General features: G+C 41.6%; 1 protein-coding gene across 6 annotated transcripts in view; it reads left to right on the top strand.

Moving 5' to 3' along the window:
* MAPRE2 (microtubule associated protein RP/EB family member 2) overlaps positions 1-21482 on the top strand; it is a 157743-nt gene that overhangs the window by 54168 nt on the left and 82093 nt on the right. The window contains exon 1 of one of the 6 annotated variants that reach the window (XM_049620220.1): positions 5888-6170. The exons of the other annotated variants lie outside the window; for them this stretch is intronic. Coding sequence (XP_049476177.1) covers positions 6052-6170 — 119 coding nt within the window. The 5' untranslated portion in view covers positions 5888-6051. Of the gene's footprint in view, positions 1-5887; positions 6171-21482 lie in introns of those variants that run through there. 6 annotated transcript variants of the gene reach the window in all.

Below are 21482 nucleotides of genomic sequence, written 5' to 3'. Positions count from 1 at the left end.
GCGATTGTGCTATAGGCTAGGAACTCTAAAAATTAAAATCTGTTGTGGTACCCAGTTTGATCTTCCTTGAGTAGGCCTGTGTTTGAGACATCTGATGGTTTCCTTTTTTTGCTTGTTACTCTCATGGCTCTGTGTCCTCTGGGTCTGACTTAGTAATGCTGTTCTCCAAACATGCATTTTAAATATGTTTTATCATTCTGTTGGGATGTGGGTCATGACCCCCCTAGAATGGGGGCTCACAGGAAGGGTCAGTTCATCTGGTGCCTAACAGGTGCACATTAATGAACATATTGGCCCCTCCAATATTGCTGGAAACTTTTTAGTGCAAATACTTGTTGATTCCAGTTAGTTTCCAGTACTACGTATGAACCTTGATTTAATATTTCCTCCTTCCTTGAATATCTTGGTTTAGTCAGAATATTAGTGACTTTGCAGAGAATTATGGTTCTCCATACTTGATTACTTCTTTATTTTCTTCAGTTATCATTAATGGGTCTGATCTGAAATCCAACCTCTTAAAACTACCTTTGAGAACACCTCAAATCCAGTAAACCCTTCTCTGCCCTTATGTGATTCAAACTTTGTGACATTTGTCTTGAGAGATTTCTTTTTGAAATTCGTTTCTCTTCTGGGCACAGTGAAACCACTCCCTCTTTGAATAGCCCCACCAAGCAAAATCCCCCTGTCTTTTTTCGCAGACTTCTCTTTTATTCTCGGGCTTTTAAAGAGTTCTACGCCAAGCCTTCTCTTTCGCTCTATGGGCACCAACACCCACAGCTTCAGTTCTCACCTATGAGATATTTCCTCCAAATCCTATGTATATCCAAGTCAAGCATACCAAATAAATTCAAGGACCCATATATTCCTTTATTCAACAAATATTAAATGAACACCCACTATGTGTGAAACCCAGTAACCACTCATTCTCATCACTTGGGTGTCCTAGAGGTACTTCTCTCTATACAAACTTTTGACAGCCTTTCTTCCAGAAGGGCGATTCCATCTGTATTTCCTAGTTTGATAAATGATCCCATTATCTATTTGGTCAACCAAGCCATAAACTTGAAATTCATTTGAAATGTCTTTCTCCTTCACTAACTACCCTTAACCTCCATCAACAATGGTGCCCACACCCATTTAGTCAGAAAATCCTAACAATTACACCCTCTGAAGATCACAGATCTGTGCTTGCTTCCACAGCCCCTTGGCCACTGATTTAGTTGAGGCCTTTATTGCTGACTCATGTTAGCCTTCTCCAATATTCTCTACACTACAACCAGCATCAGACCTTTGCAATCCGCAAACTGCACCATTAATTTCTCTCCCTACAACACTTCATGCTTCTAAAACACCTTCAGAATTAAGTTCAAGCTCCTTCACTGGGCCATGGCACCTTTCTGTACCTGGTCCTTGCCCTGTCTTTTGGTGCTGTGTACTCTGCTCTTGGTCCATACTAAACAGATTGCTGTTTCCCAGAGACTTCACTCCCTTTCCTACTTCTGTACCTAAGTAGATCTGCCTGAGAAATCCTTTATCTTCTCACTATACTACCATTCTGTTTTTTTTTTTTAAATTTTTTTTTTAACGTTCATTTATTTTTGAGACAGAGAGAGACAGAGCATGAACGGGGAGGGTCAGAGAGAGGGAGACACAGAATCTGAAACAGGCTCCAGGCTCTGAGCTGTCCGCACAGAGCTGGACGCGGGGCTCGAACTCACAGACCGCGAGATCATGACCTGAGCCGAAGTCGGCCACTTAACCGACTGAGCCACCCAGGCGCCCCTACCATTCTGTTTTAAATGCGATACAGCCTAATGGATAAGCATATGAACTTTGGGGCCAGGAAACCCTGAGACCCAATACTGGACAAGTGGCGTTTCCTCTTTTTGCCTAAATTTTGTCATTAGGGTTTTTGGGAGAATCAAATCAGATATTGAATAACTGAATGAATTAGGTATTCATTTAGTGCCTACTACCTGCCAGGCTCCATTCTAGGAGATCCAGAGATAGCAGTGAACAAAAGATTTGGAACTCCTACCCTAATGGATCTCACATTCTATCTTGCATGCAGGAAGTGAACAGAAAAGGTTATAATTATTACTCACCCAAAGCTTAGGAGATAGTTCCTTGGGGGAACTTTTCAGACCTCCTTCCTAATTTCCATTCTAAATTAGGTGCTCATCTTTGATGGGTCTATGTCACCCTGTATGGTACCATTATTACAGCATTATGTTGTATCATAATTGCTGGTACTTTTATCTTGCTCACTACAACCTCATGAGTTCCTCAAGGACAAGCCTAGGACCTTCCCTATTGTACCAGCTTCTCATACACGAGAATATGCCTTACCTATTATTTTATTTATTTTTTAATGTTTATTTTTAAGAGAGCAACAGATCACAAGCAGAGGAGGGGGGAGAGAGAGACAGACAGACAAACAACATGAAGCAGGCTCCGGGCTCTGAGCTGTCAGCACAGAGCCCCATGCGGGGCTTGAGCTCACAAACCATAAGATCATGACCTGAGCCGAAGTTGGACACTTAACGGACTCAGCCACCCTGGCGCCGCCTTATATAGAACATTTACCACTAAGGAGCCTTTGTCATATGCCAGACACTGTGTTAACTGCCTTAAATATATTCTGTAACTTCATATTCACAGCAACCATATGAAAGCAGTATTATCACACCTACTGTCTAGGTGAGGAAAGTGAGGAGCCTAAATCTTAAAGATGCAAAGTAACTTGTTGTGGTCACATAGCCAGCAGGTAATGAAACCAAGCAAGGAACCCAGATCTGACTGGCTCCAGAGGCCCAGTTTTAATCCTGATGCTTGATGAAGGAGCCGTTTCTCCGTGGGGCAGTTGGAAATGAAAGACAATGGTCTGCATATATTTTATTTTAGAAACACTTGGGTACATAAGATAAAACCTTAATCCACACTCAGATATTCATAGATACTTTTGCATAGTTATTTTTTTCTATAATTGATCTATGTGGTAGTCCTTACCCTGATGAGAGGTGGGAAAACAAATGGTTTTAAACTTGTCAATCCACAGAATTCTAACCTATTGGAGTTTAGACTATCTTTGAATAACTCTGTCTCTTGGGTGGTTGTTCAGTTTTTTAGATGTCCTTCCTTCCCCCTGGCCCTTCTGCCTAACCATACCAAGCCACTGATTTTAGTCTTGATTGTGCTGGGACTGTACCTTGCTTGGGGAGGGAAGTGTTGGGGAGACGCTCACTGAGGTGGTTATTTCTCAGAGTCTCAAATGGGAAAGGAGGTCAAGGTAAGTCCCAGAGGCTGAGAACAAAGCCAGACCTCTGTAACATCTCCCTTTGGGGACGTGATTTTTCCTCCTTTCATCTCCTTATACTCAGTCAGGTTTGGAAGGGGTAGACTCTTTCCTCCCCCTCCCTGCCTTTTTGGCACTTCCCCTGTATCCTACAACCACCTTCCCAAAGTGGAATTTGCCCTCTCCTTTTCCCTAGGGCTGAATGGGAGAATGGCTGCCAGGCTACTTGATTTATGGGGAAAGGAATGAAAACACATCTGTTTAGTATTTTCAAATTATTACCCCGGTTACCCCAGTGTCTCCGAGGGTAATCACAGGTCTCTGGAGCTCTCTGGGTCCCTTTATAGTATCATGGCTCACAGCAGTCTTAGAAGAAGATTTACAAGGATTCTTAGATACCTCCCTCACCTGACTCACCACCCCTCCCTTTTAGCCCATCAACCCAAATTCTTGGCCATAGTCCTCTCCTTCATAAGCAGCATAGAAACAGTGGGACTATAATTTCCACAAAATAAGATGGGATAGTCAATGAGCTATACATTCAAATTCTGACAATTTTAGTCCCCATGATAACACCAATTATTGCTTAAATATGGGATCGTGGAGAAGAAAGCTGTACTAAAGAACCCAAAATGAGAGGATGTACTCTAAAAACATTAAATACTTGATTTGTAGACTGTGCTTTTCACCTCCAGACTATCCCCAAAGAAAGGGGAAGCTTTGGTGAAAGGGAACAAATTAGTAAGGAAATTGACAACTGTGGGGCCAGTAACAGAAATAGTAAGAGGAACTGTGGATCTTTGTAGCAATGACTACACACACTCACAGGCCTCATTAGCTCACTGTGCAGTGTGAGGCTTGCTGTATATCTCTTGTACTTAGATATGTTTGTGTACCTTGCAAGTCTTAGGTCAGAAGTAGATCCTTACTGTACGAGGGGGAAAAAAATCTCATGTGATGAGATTCACTGGAGTTCACTGGAAAAGCAGAAAACAAAAACTTCTAAAATATGGCCCCAAAGAAGAATATAAAATAGAAAACAAAAAACAAAAAAACCCAAAAAACCCTGTTTGAGATTATCATTACCATCTGGGTTGCGAACTTTTTGCTTCTAATTCTAGAAGCTTGGTGCCAGAAATAACTTATTACCACGGAGATACACTGGAGAATTGTCAGGAATGACAAAGTTGTGGGTTGTTTTTTTTTTTTTAAATGTCTGTACCACAAAATGATAAAGCTGATAAACCATACAATGATGTGAAGGGATGAGCCATATAGCCTCGTACTTTCTGCTACATACATTTATGCTGTCTTTTATACCCCGGTTCTTCCCTTCACACCCACAAAAGGTCAGAGACCACTTTTGATGAGCAGAGATCCTTTAAAGTCTCTTCTCCTCTCTGAAGGAAAGCAATGGATGCATCTGGGGTCTGTGGAGAGTTTATAATCTAATCCATCGACTTTGCCTAGTACTAGCAATTCGGCTCACAGGTCTGTTCACAGTGGTCATGTTGCGAAGGTACATAAAGTACTTGATTCTTACTTACCTTGATCTATATTTATGAGCTCACATTAAATATAGATCAGTACTGTCCAATCACATTGATAAAAAGCACGTCATTTTGATGTTCCAGTTCACCACTTCCTAGCTCTGTGACCTTGAGCAAGTTACTTTAATCTCACTAGTTTACTCATTTTTTTTAAATATATGAAGTTTATTGTCAAATTGGTTTCCATGCAATAGTTTACTCATTTTAAAATAGGGGTGATGATAATCGCACTTGTCTCATAGCCAATGTATTTGAAAATTGCATGGCAATGACACAGAACAGCTAGAATGTGGGGAGCTTTCAAATACTTGAGTGTTGACTTGTTTAATACAAATGAAAATAAATGAGTTAATTATCGGTATCTAGAGGCAGTTGAAGAATTGGAATTGGGGGCTCTTGGGTTACCCTGTGCTAAAAGGGTAGCTATTTTTTTAAGCCCTCTTTGAGAATTCTTTTGTGCAGATAATCTCTTAATTTGCAATCTTTAATCTTCACATTATAAAGGAAAGGCTACATTGATTGGAAGGAAAAGCAGTTTTCTTTTATGTTTTCAGCTTTGGGGCTTCTTTTGGGAAGGAGGTTGCTGCTGTTGAGAGAATGGGGGAGGAAGCCGATAAGGTGAACGTTTTCTAGAAGCAGGCCACCATATCTTTCTCTATATTTTTTTGAAACCAGACCGGGCTTAATTTGAATGCTGTAAGAACTTGGTATTGAAGGAGTTAAAGGGTCTCCCACACCCCTCTGCCTGAATCGTTCTTTTGTGTACACAGCTGCAGTTGGAGCACGGGTCGGAAAGGAAATGGTTAGAGGAAGAGCTGGTTTTCAGACGAGGCGAGTCTGCGAGGGGGGCTGGGGGTGGCCTGGGGTTTTACGTGCCAGATGTAGGCCTGCCCCGGTGCCTGCCTGGAGCTGCTGGCATGGTCACGCCTCGGCCCAGTGCGAATTGAGGAGAGGTGATGAGTTAGCGGGTTGCTATGGTGACAGGCCCGGCCACGTGACCCGGTGCTGCTGCCGGCGCTTTGACGTCAGCAGCCGGGAGGGCGGGACGCAGGAGGGCGGGGCGGGAGCCGAGCGGGGAGAAGGGAGCCAGCGAGCAGGCGGCCGGCAAGGTCTGCGCGAGGAGCAGGCGAGCGGGAAGACGCGACGCAGCCACCTTCCTCACCAGCCAGCCCGCCGCGGTTTGTTCCCTACCTCGGGAGTGCGCCAATGCCTGGTCCGACCCAAACCCTGTCCCCAAATGGCGAGAACAACAACGACATCATCCAGGATAACGGGACCATCATTCCTTTCCGGAAGCACACAGTGCGCGGGGAGCGTTCCTACAGGTAATGGGGCTGGCACCGGGAGCGGCGCTGGGCGGGGGAGCTCGGCGGGGGCGCGCGGAAATCCGGCCCGTTATATAATGGAGCGGACACTGCGCCCGGACCGGGCTGCAGACGTGCGTTCACGAGGGCGCTTGTGATCATTTGCTGTTTCCATGTGTCATGTTAGCCGTGCATTGAGGCTTCATGATTGCAGATGGAGAGCATTTTGTGAATAGGTTTGCTGCCTGCGAGGGGTCTCCTTCCATCGCCTTCCTACCACACTGGTAAAAACGCAAGCAATTTCTTCCCTTTCTCCAAAGAGAGACACGCTGTAGCACTTCCTTTTCTCCTTTCCTTTAGATTTTAAAGGAACCATTGGGTAGGCTGTGCCTAAAGGCAGAGAACGGGAGGATGGCGAGAAAAATGTTTGCGCTTGCCCTGGTGTGTGTGCAGGAAAGATGGAATCCTCTAGATTAAGCTGCAGTCTGTGATGTTAAACCGCCAGATTGATGGAGCTTTGTAAGAATTCTGCTCGCTGATTGGTGCAAGGATTGACAGCAGAGGTCACCGTGTCAGACATTCACCAAAATCTTTTCCATAGAACCCGTGGTTTATTAGAAAGAGACCGGACTGCAATGGACCTGAGGGAAACCGGGTGCCCTTATGCATTTTCTTAGGAGTTTATAGCCTCCGCATGGGTGGGGGAGCCCGCCCTTATTTAAACAGTAGGAAGGTAATTCCTGCTATTTTGCTGAGGTCTGATGTGAGGCTGGGACTGATCTTGGTCATTGTATTGTGAGCTTTTTGATTAATGAGTCGGACTGTAAGGTTGGCATCATTTTTACATTAGCATATCTGGCAGTATGTTCTAGTAGATAAGCTCATTAAAATTGTTTGCATTGTTTGATAAGGATAACAATGTAATGGAGAATGCAGCTAGAGCCTAATGCAGCTCAAGGCCAGACTTGAGGGGAGACTGATAGCTTCCCTCATATTTCCTCTGAAGTTCTTTTGTACTAGGGTAGTTATTTTTAAATGTTACCTTGATAACCACTAACAATGCTTTTGCCTTCAGGCAGAGCACACATACCTCTAAAGCGCATCCTCTCAGCTAGTGAGCAACAGGAAATAACTCTTTTTTTTTAACGCCTTCATCTAAACGTTTGTTCAGATGGTATTGTGGGTATTCGGTGGTGTGTATAAATATGACATAATTACAAAATAGGACCACGAGGACCCCGACTTCCTCTTTGGCCAAAGAAACCCTATTTGCTGACTCAAAAAAAAAAAAATCATAAGCAACCTTTGCCCTGTCATCTCTGGCAGTTACATAAATACTTGGAGTTAATTTTGGCTGTGCCCATGAGGTCACCAAAATCTCATGCCTTATGGTTCCAGCTAATAGGTTGACATGGCATCCTTACAGATTCCAAGCACTTGTTATTCTCTTAATATAAACCAAAATTGGTCCACAGCTTCTGGGACTGTCTCCTTTTGAAGATCCTTGTGATTGGAACATTGGGTCCCTTCTCTCCCTTACTCATCCACCTTTCCCTGTGCACATTCCAAAGCCTAAAATAGAATTGAAAAACAAAAAACCCAAACCCTGAGTTGCTTTTAAACCTCACTTCTTTCAACTGTTCTTACGGATAATAAATTTGAAACCCTCGTTTCTTAAGTGATTTAATCTCTGCCATATAAGTAGCAGTTGCTTGTAAGAGTTCGAATTTTACCACATACGCCAAAGGAAGTTGCCTAGTTGGGTTTTATTAGTCATATAAACAAACTTGAAATGGCAATGGAAAATTACTTGGTGGTGGAAAGGCTAAATGCTACCTTTTGGTGGCAAACTATTGCTATAAAATGAAATCTTATTTACCTTTTAAATTCAATCTAAGTTATTTCCATGTCCTAAATTATTTCCAGTTTGTTTTGAGTCCCTGTAATGGTACCTGAAATTCTATGAAAAAACTGAATTTAAAGAAGATCTGACTGTACAAAATTCTGAAGTCAGTAAGAGCATTATTGCATTTGTATTTTATATAATAGGATTACTGGACACCATAGTGAGAGATGTCATAGGTTAAATGAAGAAGGAATCCTCCAAGGTGGCATTGGTATTAAATTATACAAAGGGTGTAGGCTAAGACAGATCCACCTTATGTTTTCTTTGGTCTGCTTTCCTTTCAAAGTGGATGGCCCATGTAGGACAACTCTCACTTATTTTTTTGGAGGGGCATAGGGGAAGGAAAAATGTGAGACATTTTTCTATCCAGGAAGTGTTCCATAATTACTTTGGCATCTTGAGGCTGGAATAATATTGCCATGTAATTGCTGAGGAAACTTGGAAGGTACTGTGAAAGCCCAAGTAGAGAGATTTAACCAAATAAAGTCTACTTTGGTGGTGGGTTCATTATAGCCCTCAAAAATTATATGTGCTTAAGAGTTCTTTTTGAGTCCCATGGAGTGTCTGGGTAAGACCGGAGTCCTAGGACGATCAGAGGGAATTCTTTTCCTGATTCCGTTGCTGACTTCTTTACCAGCAGTTCCCTTACCTTTGGCTTCATTTTCTGTATTTGCTTGTTAGCTTCAACCATTTAAAACAAAGACTTTCTTAAGCGATCTATGTAAATACGAGAAGAATGCCATTACTACTGCAAAGGGATCTTCCCGGAGCTCCAGGACAAGAGCTGGCATAGGTGAGAAGAGGAGAGGACACCTAGGGAACAACACTGTTCTTTCCAGCACTGTCAACTGGACAGATGGTCACTCTTCCCAGCAAGAGACATTATCGTCATGACATTTGCACTGGATTGTTTACAGATAAGGGTCAAATATGGTTCATGACCCAGATTATCTTAATCCAGGTATCTCTTTGTGTAACCAAGCCCATTTTTGTAGCCTGGACTGGAGAGGGTGGTACACCATTATTGAAACCCGGGTGCGCTTTTATAGGAAGAGCAAGTTACCTTTCGGAAATTATTCTCATTAGTAATTTCAGTTGAAAGGAGCCGGTGCAAAAATGGCTCAGCAGGACTGTGTGGATGTTTCCACCGTTCATGTTCACTACTGTGTGAGTGCCTTGGACCCAGCTTCCTCAGTGCATTTATGAGCACGAGAAATCCATATATTTTAAGAGCTGCTTAAAAAATAAATGTGGTGTGGGCCATCTGAGGTGACACTGTTTAATTCACAGAGCGAATGAGTCGTGCTCTGGCTCTCCCTGGAGGAGCTACTCCCTATAGCTCTGTTTCATGCAGATGCTAGTAGGAAATGAGATTTATTAACTGGCCTTCTGCCCACTGCATCTTTGTTTGCATACTCCAGTGTTTTAAGAATGAACGTATAAGTCCAGGGGACTGTTTCCACATGAGTGTTTGAACATGCAACTACAGTAGCATATGTTTCGGAATACTTAAAAAAAAGAAAAAAAAGGCTTGGCCCCAGGAAGTGGACTGTAAAGGAAGGCAAAACTTAAAATTTAAGCCTCAGACCTTGGCCCTCCCACCCAGCATTGCCAGTTTTGCAAAATGAACTCTTAACAAAAATAAAAAGAAATATCGTGTGTGTATGAAAGAGTTGTGAAGGCATGTTCCATTTCATAGAGGCTGTCATAACACAGCTTTCTCTGACCAGAATGTAGATTTCTGATCCTTACTCCCCACAACAGCAGCTGCAGACAGCAAAAAGTCTAGCTTCGCTTGTCTATTAGGTATGTCACAGTATCATCTGGGTTTACTTATCATAGGAACTTTTCGGAAAGAGTGACTTTTGTCCTTAATATTTTTCTTGGTATTTGTAAAAATCAAAGGATTACTTGATGCTTGGTAGGTGCCTAATTTTCAACTTCAGGGTTCTTTGTCAGAACTTCTGTTAAGGGGTTGGTCTTCTGGGCACTTGTGGTGAGATGCTCACCTGTATTCAGCAGTGGGTGTCACTGGTTGTATCTTCTTACAGGGCACAATCCTGGCAGAACAGTGGCTTGAAGTGGTCCTCTGAGTTGAGAACGTTGATTTCCATATGCAGTATCTTTTCTGTATTGATAGGACCTCTTGAAGCTTCCATGAATAATCCCTTAGATTAATGGAGCAGGAAATACTGGTACTAATCTAAATATTCCATTTGGTTTAGACAGTTTGACAAGTTCCTGAGATAGGTCTGAAATAGATGCCCCTTAAGGACTTTGAGTTGGAGTAAAGTCAGATGTACAAGCAACTCCTTGTGTAACAGATTTACCTTGTTGTGAATACTTGGCTTGATCTAATAGTAAACGTGGTTTGCATTTCCTCAGTCCACAGTGATTCAAAGTAGAAAAAGATCCCCTCAAAGCCAGTGTGCTCTAGGAAACTAAACAATACTGCGGAAGACCTTAAGTCTTGGTGAAAGGAGTGTAGGCTTTAGAATCAGAATTTTCATTGGCCTGACAAGGTGTGCATATTGGGCAGTAGTGGAAGATAAGGCAGAAGCATTGAAAGGCAGGCAGGATAGTCAGAACTTGAAAATTGAAGGCTAATGAAAACTCATTAATGGAAAAACAGCATAATGAAAATAGAAATGCATGCTGGCATTTATCTCTTGTTTTGAAAGGAAATGGGGAGTCCTCCAGTGCCCCACCCTAGAGGGCCAGAATTGCTAGAGAATACTCAGTTTGCCCTGACTGAATTCTCAAGTCCCGCCCTAGAGACTAGGTGTATGTTCCTGACTTGAGTCCTCCTTCCGGGAGTAGAAGCAATCAAAGCAGCTTTGTCCCTTCACAGGACTGGCAGTTAGCTCAGACAGTGACTTCTGTATTTGTAGAAGCCCAGTTCATAGTTAGCTGTAGAACTTCAAGAGGTAGCTAGCATATAGCTTCAAGAGGGCGCTGTTCTAATCCTCCCAAACTCAGAAGCAGGGTGGATGATGCTTCATTGTGAAGGATCCTTCTGAGTCATTTAAGGCCAGAAAATGTACAGATATTCTCAGATGAAGCTTCCTGGAGCACTCCAAATGGCTCCAGAGCCAGTTCCTTATACGGCTAGAAGGTGATCCCCTTGATGGCAGGTTCTAGAGTAGACTGAGCATTTAACCTGGATTGAGTAGATTTGCTTACTTTTGAATTTTTTACATTTCACTTAAAAAAAATTGATTTGTTCTTTTCTTGTGAAAAGTATGTTTCTTCACAATGAAATATGTTAGAATATATATAGTTAGAATAGTTTCATTCTTCCTGACTTTAGGCTGCCATTCAGTGTCGGCCTCTGTGATACTAAATTGGATGTGTCCTACTCCCCTGGCATCTTACGCACAATTCCAGCAGCCCTTTTTCCTATAACACTCCACACACATGCCACCAGTATGACAGGGACCTTGCTTCTTAGTTCATTTCAAAATTCTGATGGTTTATCTCAGTATTTGGGGCCCTTAGAATTTGTATTTTCCTGAGAAAATTCTTTCAAAATGGAAATGTATAATTCACATAGGCAAAAACTGAAATTACCCACCTTTCAACCTGTAGTATGAATCAAAGAAATTTCTCCAAATTTTTTTTTGTTAAATGCATCCCCTAAGGGTGATCATTCATTTTAATGAAAATAGCGGGATAAAGATTAAACAGTTTTTGTAGGCCACCAAGAAATGATTTCTTAGTAGGTTACTTAAAAAAAGAAGAAATACTTGTACGTTTTCAGTGTCAGATCTTCCCTGGCTAATTAGAATTTTACTCACTTGAACCAGGACAAACTTTCCTCTTTAGGCATGACTTTTTTGTTTGTTTCTAAAAGAGCAGAAGGTGGTGATATATACATAGGATAGTCAAGTTGATATGGCTCCTTTTAGTGATGGTGTACTTTGTGTAGTTTGTCCAGTAAAGAAAATATGGCTAGAGCTCAGTCTTTGTTATTTCTAGACCTGACTTGCTAGAGGCAAGAGGCATCAGATTTTGGCCATGACTTGGAACAGAAAAGAAAAAGGGCAAGAGATTTGAGAGCGAAAAGTAGGAGTTAAAAATGTATAGTGTACTCAGGGGCGCCTGGGTGGCTCAGTCGGTTAAGCGTCCAGCTTTGGCTCAGGTCATGATCTCACGGTTTATGGGGTCGAGTCCCACTGACAGCTCAGAGCCTGGAGCCTGCTTTGTATTCTGTGTCTCCCTCTCTCTCTGCCCCACCCCTGCTCTTGCTGTGCCTCTCAATAAAATGAATAAAAACGTTAAAAAAAATTTTTTTTTAATGTATAGTGTGCATTGGTAGTCTATAAGACTTGTCATCTATCATAGAGAATTGATCCTGGAGTCGATGGTCAGTGTTGGTTGTTGCATAAGCCTGAAATTTCTCTTCCACTGTTCTTCCTTAGATTTCTGTGATCCCATTTTTCCCCCCTCAGAAGTGGTGTTTTTGTTTTGCTTTGTTTTAAAGACATTAATTTTTTTCTTGAGTATAATCCTATCCTGGCAAAGCCCTGAGAGGTAACTTGTCAAAATTGCCAGAGGCATGAACATTTCGGGGACATTTTCCTATGCTAAATAGCAGTATCCCTTTATTTAAGAGCCCCCAACCCTGTGATTCCTTGCAGGGTTTGCATTTGGTGGGTCCACACATCGGGAGAAAGTGAAACTTCCAAAGTGGGCTCTACCCCCTACCACATCTATTTCCTTTTGTCATTTTGAAATACCAAAACATGTTTTCAAGTTGTTGCTAATGTAGCTTTTTAAATTCCCACTTCTGGATTTTACATAGGAATTGAGATTTAAGCCCAAACTCCCACAGTCGCTCAAGAATCTATTCTTTAGGCAACCTTACTGACTTCTTCTCCACTCCTGGGCCCCCAGAATGCAGAGGGAAATATTGCACAGCCCCTCCTCCTAAAACCCCCAGGGTCAGGGACAGCAGGCTGTCGAATAGTACTTGGTAGGAGGCATCTGAGAAGGTGGGGGGGGACCCACACTTGACCCCGATTTTTGTGATCACTGTCCAGCAGAAGTGAAGTTATCAGTCCTGTAATTTTCACAAGCTTTCAGAAATGGAGCATTGTAAATAAAAACTGTGTGTGTGTGTGTGTGTGTGTGTGTGTGTGTGTGTGTGTGTCTCCCTTAGTATGACCTCTGTAAGTAAGTTTTAATACAGCCATGAGGCACAAGTCTGAGCAATGTTGAGGGACCTGCGTAGGAAAGTTCCTTTATCCTAACAGAAAGTCACATGGAAAGAGTAAAGCCTTATCTCTTTGATCTCCAGATTTTTATGGTAGTTGTGTTGACCATCGCTAGGTTAAATACAGTACAGTATACTGTTATACAGAAAGGAAAATAAGACTATTCCCACTTACTTGATGTGCACAGAGAAACAGAGAATAATAATGGTGGCAACTGCACAGATAAGTACATGTGTACCATTTTGTTTTTAAATTGGAATTCCATAAATGTATTGCCTCATCAATGGTGGTTCAGTTAGTACTTTAATAGCACGAATTTTAAAAATTAGTTTTTGTTTAGCGTTCTCTCACAGTTCGTGGGTTCGAGCCCCGCGTGGGGCTGTGTGCTGACAGCTCAGAGCCTGGAGCCTGCTTGAGATTCTGTGTCTTCCTCTCTCTCTGCCCCTCCCCAATTCGAGTGCGCTCTCTCCCTCCCTCCCTGTCTCTCTGTCTCTCTCTCTCTCTGTCTCTCAAAAATAAACATTAAAAAATTTTTTTAAATTAGTTTTCATTTAAATCACGAGGTTTACGGGCTGAAATATGTTGGGAAGCATCTCAAAATAACAGACTTAGTGAAGTCACATGGATGATGGTAAAGAATTGCCTGATGCAGGTACTATTCTTACATTAAAAAAAGGTCACAGATCACAAATGAAATGTGCTCCTCCAGTATCTGCCCTGTGAGGCTGCGCACATAGCAGCCCATAGCCCAGATTTTGTTTCATTTTCTCCCGGCTGCTCTGGAGCCGCCGCCTGTGTTGATCTGTAATGCGTCCGGCCTGCTTAGTATGCTCCAGGAATATTGTACTAACTGCAAAATAATCCTCTGGGAGATTTCTTTCTCGATACCCCCTTGGAATTTTTGTTTTCTTCTCTTCGTTTGAGCACCTGCTGTGTGTGTGAGGTGCTATGTGGGCCCCTAAAGCTGGAGGTACCATGTCAGTGCCATTTTTTCAGCTGCAGACGTCTGGCCTCCCCAGCTCTTCGACCAGCTTCCTACCTTCTGGAAGTTATTGAGCAATATCTGGCCTTAATGTGACCCCTGCGATAGTGCCATGCCGGCAGGAAACCAGCCATCTGCATTCACGGTACCTCCCTGCTCCAGCCCCCTCACCCCCCAGTCTGGATGTAGGCTGAGCGAATCCCCATGGAGACTGACCAATTAGGAATAAACAAAAGGGAAGCTCTGAGTGCATTATCCCAGCTATAGGAACCTGCTCACCATCAATAACCATGAAATAGAAAGCTTGTGGAGTTTGTGGGCTGAATGTCTTGTTAGTAAAGGAGGATGGGGAAGAGGGGGTGCTCGGTGGGTACAGTGTGAGGGCTTCCCAGACGGGTGTGCCAGCCTCTCCCTCCTCACTCTTTGACCCCTGTCTTTCTGTGTCTGGGAGCAGAGTGAATCTGCCCCTCCAATGCCAGCTCTCCAGAGAGGAGGAGAAAGAGATGAGAGCCATCAGCCAGCGAGGCCAGGGGGCTGCTGGCAGAGAGAACAGGGACCTGTAAGTCTTTGCAAAATCCCCTAGTGGGCCTAGCAGTGCCTGGTAAATTGAAAAGCAGGTTTGGTGTTTGAGAAGCCAGGTTTTCTCTCCCTGGGATTTCTGATCTGCACATAGCATTGTCATAACATTGACTTAAAGGTGTCAGCATGAATAACAGCAAACATATTTCTAGCCTGTGTGATGACTGTGTCACTGCTACCTCAACCCCAGTTCAGAACTTGGACTGGACTGAGCAGATGGTCTGCACCATCCGGCACCTCTGTTCTTGGTCCACCTTCAGAACAGTCGGGGTTCTCAAAGTCTCAGGTTGCTAGAGAGACAGACTCACTATGCCAGCTCTACCCTTTTCTAACCAGATGATCTAGTGTAAACTTTTTAGCCTCTTGAGCCTCGTTTTTCTCTTAGCCTCTTAAGCAGGTGGAAATAATAATAGCATCAGCCTCACAGAGTTCTTAATGAGGATTTAAATGAACTATGGAATATAAAGTATACCAAGCAGTGACTGGTACAAAGTAAACATCTCTTAAAATGTCAGCTAGTAGGGGCACTTACTAGTAGGGGCACTTGGGTGGCTCAGTCTGTTGAGCACCCGACTCTTGACTTCAGCTCAGGTCATGATCCCAGAGTCATGGGATCGAGCCCCACATCAGGTTCCATGCTGAACATGGAGCCTCCTTAAGATTCTGTCTCTCTCACTCCCTCTGCCCCTTTCCCCTGATTGCATACATGCTCTGTCCCTCGCTCACAAATAAATGAATAGAATAGAATAGAACAGAACAGAACTGTCAGCCAGTATTGTTGTTAGGAGTTCCAGTCTACGGTCACCCTTTCTCTATAATAATCTATTATCTTTGTGGTCTCAGTACCTGTTACAATACCTGGCGTGTAGCAGATGTTAGTTAAAAGTCTAAATTGAATCGGAGGAAAAAATTCAAACAAATTACATGGTAGCCCTTTCCCTCTTATCAGCTTTATTAAGAATTAACTTAGATGCACTAAACTGCATCCATTTAAAGTGTATGATTCAGTGAGGTTTGGCCGTGTATTTGCCCTTGAAGCCATCACTGCCAGAAGATGGCTGGTACCCTTTGTCTGTAGCCCGAGGCAACCACTGCTCTATATTGGTAATTGCTTACATGGTCACCAACCAGTAGGTTACATTTGATCTAAATGGAACCATGCAGATTGTACTCTATAGTGTCTGACTTCTTATAGTCAGCATAATGTTGAGATTCATCTAGATTGGGTTTATCAGCAGTTCGGCACTCTTGGTTGCTGAACAATCCATTGTATGGTTGCACCATATTTTATCATTCACCAGTTGATGAACATTTGGGTTACTTCCAATTTTTAGCAATTATGGATAGAACTTCTGTGAATTGTCATGTACAGTCTTTATGGAAATATATGTTCTCATCTCCCTGGGGTAAGTACCTAGGAGGGAAATGATTGAGTCCTATAGTCAACCTTAAGAAACCGCAAATGTCCAGAGCGGTTGTGCCATTGTACATTGCTGCCAGCAATGCATGAGAGTTCTAGGTGCTTCACCTCTTTGGCAACACTTGGTGTTATCAGTCTTGTAAATTTTGGCCATCCTTAACAGATGTGTAGAGGTATCTCATGGAGATTTTAATTGACATTTTCCTGGAGATGAATGATACTAGCTGTCTTTTTGTGTGCTTATTTGCCTTTTTGCGTATCTTTAGTGAAGCGTCGGCTTAAATCAGTTGCCTGTTTTTTAAAATGAGGTGTTTTATCTTCTTGTTGTTAAGGGGATTATAAAAAATGTATTATAGATATTGTAATATAGTCTTGTCTTAGATTTTAATGGATACGGGTCTTGTGTTCTTCACCTGCATACAAACTCCTCAAGAAAAAAGAAGAGTTGATCTACCTGGTCTTTGTCTACAGTGCCTTTTCTAGCAGTTAGGTCCAGCTCTCTGTAGGTATGTAATAACAGACTCTATTAAAATAGACTTTTAAAAAGTAAGGTAACAGGATCATTCTTCTACTTCGGGGGGTGGGCAGAACGACTACTACACCCACTTTAAAAGTTGCATATGAGTGAGTTAAATTTAAGAGCTAGGTTTTCCTTGGCATCTGGATAGCTAGGGGATGTTTTTTTCTGTGGAGAAGAACCCAGTAATTATGTAGATACTTTTTTCTTTGCATTGAGTGTCCCCTTGATGTTGGATCAACTTTTCCACTCCTGTGTTTGAGGAAAATGTGTGTAGAAATGTTTTCTCTTTTAAAGGTAGCAAAGAACAATTTTCATACTTTTAAAAATCAGGGTATTTAAGCATAAGATGCCCTCCGTTTTCTTTTTTCTTTTTCTTTTTTTTTTTTAACTCAGAGGCAAACATCCCGCAGTTCTTCCTCGATGCATTCTCTTAATTTGGAAGCTTTGGTGTTGTTAGTTTGACTCCAGACTTCTCTAAACCCCCAAGGAGAAATTGCCTTAAGTAGAACTGAGAAACTGGGAAGCAAATGTCCAGTAAAATCTTTGGTTTACCTGAAAGGATCAACTGAGGGACCTTGTGATTTTTGAGAAGAGTGGGGATGCTTAGCTTCCAGAATCTTCGCAGCTAAGGGCCAAATTTTCGTAACCACATATGTTTCAAAATCTAAAGATATTATAAAATCTCTTATGACTTCACAAATGCCCTAGGTCTCCTAGTACATTTTGTGAGCTTAACTTATTTCCTCTGTCGTTTATTCATCTTCTTGCAAAACCTTCAGGCCAAATTCCGGATGAGTTACTGCTTCCATGATAGCAGTAATCTTGCAGTCTAGGTTATGGATGATTATTTTCTGTGGTCTAGTTGGGACAGAGCAGGTCACAGCCACTCAGATATCACTTGAGAATTGAGTGTGTTCTTTTTGCTTTAATTGAGCTTGTTCCGTGAAAGGAAGCCAAATACCATTAGACAGGACGTCCTGTGATTCCCTTAGTTTACGATGGCCAAGGACATGACTTTTTTTTTTTTTTTTTTTATAAGATGATTGCTTGTTTCCTTTCCTGTTAACACAGGAGCCCAGAACCAGTAATGTCCATTTGGCTTAAAGGACTCTAACTAGCAGACACCTGAACCTCTGCCAAAAATCACCTGAAGAATTCTGGAACGTGAAAAAACGTCCTTGTCTTTTTATGTGAGCCAACAATGATTTGGTCGTCATTAGCATTTAAGTGACCACCAGTTCTGATGTCTTGAAATAATAAACTGCCAAAAGAGGAAATGACCAAACTACAAGTTCTTGGAATTAAACAGGCTACCATAAAAATTCTGGAAGCCAGTACATTGTGGTACACCTATACAATGAAATGTAGCACACATATTGCACATGAAGAAGATACAACAGCTTTCACAATACGTTAAGAGGAGCAAGTCGATCAGCACAAAAGTGTGTGTGGACTGTATTGATTCCCAGGGCTGCTGTAACCTATTACCACAAACTGGGCGGGTTGAAATTTATTCCCTCAAAGTTGTGAAGACTACAATCCTGAAATGAAGGTGTTGGAAGGGCTGTGCTCCCTCCGAAGCTTGTAGCTACCTCACTCCAATCTCTGCCTCTGTTATTCCATGACCTCCTTCCCTGTGTGTCTGTGTCTTTGTTTCCACATGGCCTTCTTAGTATAACTTCCAAATAATTACATATGCCATGACTGTTTCCTAATAAGATCATATAGTAAAGTTTCAAGTGGATGTGAATTCTGGAGGGTCACTGTTCAACCGTGTGTGTGTGTGTGTGTGTGTGTGTGTATACATACCCATTTTAATAAGTGCATATAAAATTCATACACATACCCCACACACTCCTATAAAAGGTAAAAGACATCTTTAATTTCATTTCTACTTTTTCTATAGTGAAAAAATACTGACTTAATATAAAAAACATTTTTTAAAGTAACACTTTTGACATCTACCTTTAAAAAAAATGAGTTTTTTGGGGGTACCTGGGTGGCTCAGTTAAGCATCTAACTCTTGATCTCATGGTTCATGAGATCGAGGTTTATGTCAGGCTCTGTGCTGACAGCTCAAAGCCTGCTTGGTATTCTCTCTCCCTCTCTCTCTCTGCCCCTCTCCTGCTTGTGCTGTCCCTCTTTCTCTCAAATTTGAAAAAAAAAAAATGTTTTTGTTTTTTACTAATGTCCCATTTTGAGTTTTACTTTGTCTAATCAAACGACAACACTTAATCTTAAGACTCTTTCATAGCATATATACACACACAAATACATATATGAGTCAATATTTTATGGTATTAGGTTTATTGTGTTTAGTATACTATCAATAGCCAAAACTGAAATAATGTAAGCTACGTCTTGAAGACATTGGGTCAACCAGCGTAATATCAGGTGTTTAAGTCGAGAGGCAAAAAAAAAAAAAAAAAAGTATGCTCAGTTGTTGAATTCAAATTTAATTTCTTAAATGTTTTAAAGTCTCTAAGTCAAATTAATTCTAGAAACTAAACCCAGAAACTAGGCATGGGGACAAGATGGGGATGCACTTGACCAAATTTCATTCGTTACATTGGCTCAAATACTGGGTAACTCCTAACATACAACATCTATTCTAGAACTAACTTTATCCACCAACTCTTCTTATTCTTCAGACTTTGTCTACAGTAATAGCTCTAGTTATTTAGTCAAAACGTTCATATGGGCTTCTCTTAAGTAATTTGCTTTCCCTTAATTATGCTGAATGCTCATGAATTGCTTGGGTTTTTTTTTTCTTTCTGTAGTTTTCTCAAGTTTAACAAAACATTCTAAACTCTATAGAGACCATGATCCCCCACATTTGTTAAATGACAACAGTATATTAAATTTTGTCATTTGCTCCTGTAAATCCTCAGACTGAAAAAGTGCAAATAAGAAAAAGGAGGCTTCAGGCTTCAGAGGCACCTGGGTGGCTCAGTCGTTTGAGCATCTGACTTCAGCTGAGGTCATAATCTCTCGGTTTGTGAGTTTGAGCCCACATCAGGCTCCTGCTGCCAGCGTGGAGCCCACTTCAGATCCTCTGTCCCCCTCTCTGTGCCTCCCCTGCTTGTGCTCTCTAAAAAATAAACATTAAAAAAAAAAAAAAAAAAAGGAAAGGAGACTTCAAGAAACTTCTGTGCTTCCACTCTTTACCAAACCTGAGGGTTTTACCATGAATCTGCTCCTGTTGTTGCTGTACCTTTTTCAGCTTGGACATGGCGCAAGTTTTATCCACTCTTGACTCAAATGCTCAGTATCTGCACTTCTCTTGGGGAATTATAGTATTAACACACTGATGCATGAAGTGTGATAACTTTTGATCTGTAAGAAAGCAATAGAGTGAAGAGGTATTGAAAGGTGTGTGTGTAAACTGATTTTTGTTGGGTACATCTGATACAAAAGTCTGTTAGCCTCTTCATTATAGTGAGTAAATGGCAAATGAGTTCATTGATTTAAAAGCAAAACAAGGGGCGCCTAGTTGGCTCAGTCAGTTGAGCGTCCAACTTGAGCTCAGGTCATGATCTCACAGTTGGTGAGTTCGAGCCCCACATCGAGCTCAGTGCTGACAGCTCGGAGCCTGCTTTGGATTCTCTCTCTCTCTCTCTCTCTCTCTCACTCACTCACTCTATCAAAAATAAATGCAAAACAAATAACAAACACCTCTTCTACTCCAGTATCATGGAAGATAGGATTGGTATCTAGTTGCCCAAACGAGTAACTAGGGACAGGAGAGAAGGATGAACTGTGATTCTAGGGTAGAATTCGGGGAGATGGGAAGAAATCCATTCTCTGAACAAACTGTGAATCCTTTTACCTGGGAAAGGAAGTTTTGGGAACGATGGCCTGGTGAACTGGTGACAAAAGTGTGTGCCTGATTTTGATAGCATTTCCCTATTGAAACACCCATTTAGCTGAACGTTACTAATCTTAGCTTAAATAACTGAAATTTACATTTCCTGTTCTCCTAATGTGCAGCCATCTTGTATGTAATTCACAGGATGTTCTCTGGGGCGGGGCATGAGTTTGATGGAGAAGTTCATCAGTACCTTGTCACATTTATGTAATATTTATGAAGTTTAATGTTATACTGTTTTGCCAATTGGCCATTTTGGTTCTGAGTCTACTATGAGAAGAATTAAGACTAAACCGCATGAACAGGGCTGGAGGGAGATGGAGGTACATTAGCCACTTTGAAGTCAGATTTACCAGAATATATTTTAACACTGGTGTGCACATCCCTCATCCTTTTAGTCTTAATTTTATTGGTATTTCACTTTCCATTTCCATTTCAAAATGTTCTCATGAGTTTAAAAATGAATTTTACCATAATAAAGAGCTTTGGATAGGCACCAGCCTCTAAGAGTGAAATACCAAGAGATGTATTTTTTCAAATAGATTTCTCTAAACATGTAGTCAAGACACTGATGTCTTTTATTAGGGTTGGAAAAAAATTGTAAGTGGTAATGTACGTGCTCTCTATCCATTTTGACTAAACTAATACAAAAGCATATTGAGATAGTTGAGTCTGAGATGAGTAGTAACCAGAAATGCAAAATATGGTGATTCCTAAAATATTAGCATAGCATATTTATATGTTACAGCTGGCAGGTTTTTGAGCCAAAAATTGTTCCCGGTAATAAACTAAGTAGTCACCCAAATCTCTACATTTTGGGCTCTTCTTCAGGAAAACTCACT

Source organism: Panthera uncia (genome assembly GCF_023721935.1).
Source record: "Panthera uncia isolate 11264 chromosome D3 unlocalized genomic scaffold, Puncia_PCG_1.0 HiC_scaffold_8, whole genome shotgun sequence".
In the NCBI taxonomy this organism is placed as follows: domain Eukaryota; kingdom Metazoa; phylum Chordata; class Mammalia; order Carnivora; family Felidae; genus Panthera; species Panthera uncia.
Note: the sequence above shows the minus strand (reverse complement) of the source record. Positions and strands in the feature narration are given on the sequence as shown.